This window comes from Carlito syrichta, unplaced genomic scaffold, assembly GCF_000164805.1.
Source record: "Carlito syrichta isolate Samal-C Ts95f unplaced genomic scaffold, Tarsius_syrichta-2.0.1 Scaffold99436, whole genome shotgun sequence".
Classification (NCBI taxonomy): Eukaryota; Metazoa; Chordata; class Mammalia; order Primates; family Tarsiidae; genus Carlito; species Carlito syrichta.
Window position 1 is genome coordinate 70,665 of NW_007043532.1, and position 3,630 is coordinate 74,294.

Sequence of the window (3,630 nt, forward strand, 5' to 3'; positions counted from 1 at the left end):
GGGGTCGGAGAGAGGGAGCTGCGCTGCGGGGCGTGAGGGGGCGGTGAGTGGGTGAGCGAGTCCGGACCCAGCGACCCGGGTCCCATCTCCATTATCACCTAAGGGGAGCCGCGCACATCTTTGCACAAATCGATGACTTCGAACCTTAATTCCCCTCCTCTGCCTCCGTACTCTTGTCCCCATCCCTCGCAGACTTGCCCTTTCCCGGTGAGCTCATATTTAATTACCTTAATGTTGGAATGAATAAATAATGGGTTGATGAATAGCTTATGGAACGCGATAAATAATACAAGAGCAGTCCAAGGCCCCCGCCCGCAGCCGCTGGAAGAGTTGCTTCTCTCCAGGTCGGCTTCAGCTCCAGGAGCCCAACCTCCCTCCCTCCTACCAACCCCCATCACCTTCCGGAGGGCCACCTCCTCCTCCCTCTACCCACCAACCCCCACCAAACCCCACCACCCCTCCAAAGGGCACACAAGTACTCCCAGCAGGACAGCGTTTTCCCGGTTCTCAAAGGGCTGCCACGTTTTGAGACCAGGAGAAAAGCTGTCTGGAGCATACTCGCCGATCAGATAGACACTCCAAGAGTTCCTGTGTGATTTGGTCTTAACGTTCTATGGATGAAACCGGCAGGTTAAACCGGACTCAGTTTTCCCATGTGCGCAGTTGCGTTTTCCAATACCACTTCTGCTACTGAGGAATGCCGAGAAGCTTTACTTGCTATTAGCAAAAATGCTTTGGGAACCTCATACGAAAGGCGCTGGATGGGGTGTAAATTAAATAAAACTGTGCCCGGCTCCAATAACCGTCCGGCTGTAACATAATCCTTGCCCTGCTCTGAGTGGGACACTGCCCTCAAAGCGAGGACGACAGCGGCTCCAAGAAGATTAAATAAAGAGGTGTGTGTGTGTGTGTGTGTGTGTGTGTGTGTGTGTGTGTGTGTGTGTGTGTGTGTAGACAGCAATGCAGGCCTGTTTGGCTGCCAGGGAATGAGAGATGTCCTGCAATTTAAGTCCCATCATCTGCTATTTTGTTTATGTGTGGAGAATGCTTAGTAAAACTGCACAAACAAATGGAACTGTAATTATCTTAAGCCTCATTTGCACACCTTGTTCCAAAGCAATTATTAAAAAGATTTTGAAAACAATTAGCCTCTCTAAACAAAGATAATCTATTGTCAGTAGCTGAGACTGGCAGGAGATAAGAACAATGCGTAGAGATAAGGGAAACCCAAGGGTGCAAAGAGAGTGACTTTATGACTATACTTATCTCTGATGAGATAAGTCCAAAGCAGAATTCTAAGCACACTTCAAAAATGCTTTTGATTTCAATGCGCCCTCTTCATGAGTGGTGAGGAACTCTAGGCTTCTTACACTAGCTTGTCTTCTTTAAATATGTTTTGATTCTTTCAGCATGACAGGAACTTTTGCACGTTGAGATGTAAGTGGGAGAAGGAGAAGCAGCATCCAGATTTCCCCTTGTATTATTTATATGGTTTTAAAACCATGCACCTGGCCCAGTGCACCCTGCAACTTACATTTTAAACTCATAACGAGTTCCCACCTCAGGGCTGCCACCTGGGAGATTCCAAGTAGACAGGAAGCTGCTCCCGTTCTGAACTCCCACATAATGTCTGCATCTCTGAAACTCTTGCATATCCCATGCAATTAGACTTTGGAAGCAGATACTGACATTTCAATACATTTAGGCTTTTTTTTTTTTAAATGCATTTAATGGGGTGTGTATTCTTTCTCAAGAGCTCCTGCCACATGGTGTGCCCAATGACTTACTTTCTAAACTGGACGCCTGGCACCACAGAGCCCAAAGCCATGTGTCTGGTAATTTTCCCTCTCATCTTATTTTAGCACTCATGATGTTTCAGATGAAGTCTCAAGGAGCTGCAGTGTCCTGCCAGAAGGAATGTCTCCACTTGGAACAGTCCTTATTGACATGGCAGCTGTGTGAGGACCGGAACGGAGGCTTAAACCCGCCTCTAAAAAATCAGTTAATAACCCTAAAGGCTGGAGCAAATGCCCACAATTGCAATGGCTGGGGGGGGAGGGCTGGGGAGAGAGGAGGGTGGACTGTAAGCACAGCCACGTCCCTTAAAAGACAAACGGTATGTTGAGTATGGGGCGTGCTTTATAATTAACAATTTTGTATAAGGGAACGAGGCGTAGCTTGAGCAAATAAGGGCAGGTATAAATTTACAGGGGATGACAGAGAGAGCAGAGAGATGGCAATTAGACACCAAGGGACCACCTTTTTTTCCGGCTTTCTCCAGACCTCCCTGCCCACGTCTTTTTATCTCTTTCCAAAAGGCACCAGAACGTCCTAGAGGTCGGCGACAACTGGGAAGACGACGTGTGGAAGCTGTTGTCTGCGGGCACCGAGGTAGACTGAGAAGAGGCGGCTCTCCCTCGGAGGCCGTGCCGGGGCCCTCCAAACTTTTCCCTCTGCTTTAGTCCAATAGCTCGCGTGACTAGAAAGGAAGAGTGCTGTGCGCTATGCACTGAGCAGCCCACCTGCTATTTCGATCCCCTCGGTTAGAAGAACCAATTGTTATAAATGCTAATTATTGGCTCGGATATATAAGGTTTCCCAAAATGGAACCTTTCACTGAAAACCACTAAAAGAGGTAAAATGACATGAATTTACAAACCGCATAAACCAAATGGTCCATTTTAAATCGCGCACAGAAAGGTTTGAGTTTGTTCTGGTAACATAAAACCTTTGCTGTCAATGCGCATCGCACGAAAAGCAGAGATGCGCCGGAGATTTAAAGGGAACGAGCGACTCTCGCCCGCCGCGCGGCCCCAGAGGCTGGTGGGGAAGACCAACCCCGGGTGTCGGCTCCCAGGTGCCTCCTCGGTGCAGGTAACCGTCGGGTGCGCAGAAGCATTAGGAACTGCTGGGGTCCCTCGGCTGGGCTGACAGAAGGCCTTGGTTCAAAAACCTCTAGCTGGGACCCACCAGCATCCCTTCTGGCTGGGATCCAGACGCTTTGGGGCTCTCGGTCCGTTTTTTGGAACTCTTTCGCCATCGAGAACGACGGAGAGGATCCTTACTCTACCCACAGATGTTTGGAAGGGAAGGGCATCGTGTTTCTTCAGTAAATTAGTGTCATCGCTCTGGGAGAGTCCCCAAGTCCCAGAGGAAATGACAAAATCCATCTTTTTCCCTCTGCTTACTCGGAGACTCTGGGTGCCCTCGACCCTTGGGAGCCCCGGCCCGAAGGCCCGCGTGGCGCCGGAGCAGCCGCCCACCTGCCTCCTGGGGGACGCCGCTCCCCGCGAGGTCTGAATAGGCCCGGGGCTCCGGCAGGGAGATTTGCGGACCCAGAGAAGAGAAACCCTAAACCAGTCCATTAGTAAATGAGTTTTGTGTTGTCAAGGTTCTTTCCCATCCACTTGCTGTTCTGAAAAATAGATCACGTTTCGTTATCTTTAGTGGGAATCTGCAACGCGACACCGGATCCGCGCGGCCCCCTTCCCCCTCCCTGCCTCTCTGCCTGGAGGAGGGGAGCGGGCCGGCCTCCTCGGCTTATTTCTGAACAATGAGGATTTGTCCGTTCCCCTCGTGTATTTGTGTGTGCATGGAGGGAGAGTTTTCTCCCGCAAGCGGAAAGCGCGC

At 50.3% G+C, this 3,630-nt stretch overlaps 1 protein-coding gene across 1 annotated transcript in view; it reads right to left on the reverse strand.

The window, feature by feature from the left end:
• The window catches only part of LOC103266242 (homeobox protein SIX1), a 7,835-nt gene extending 4,795 nt beyond the window's left edge, over window positions 1-3,040 (reverse strand). Inside the window, exons 1-3 of the mRNA XM_008063863.2 lie at window positions 2,839-3,040; window positions 2,292-2,479; window positions 480-611 (exon numbers count right to left, since the gene is read on the reverse strand). Of these exons, the coding sequence (XP_008062054.2) occupies window positions 480-611; window positions 2,292-2,479; window positions 2,839-3,040 (522 nt within the window). The remainder of the gene's footprint in view (window positions 1-479; window positions 612-2,291; window positions 2,480-2,838) is intronic.
• Window positions 3,041-3,630: the final 590 nt, after the last annotated feature.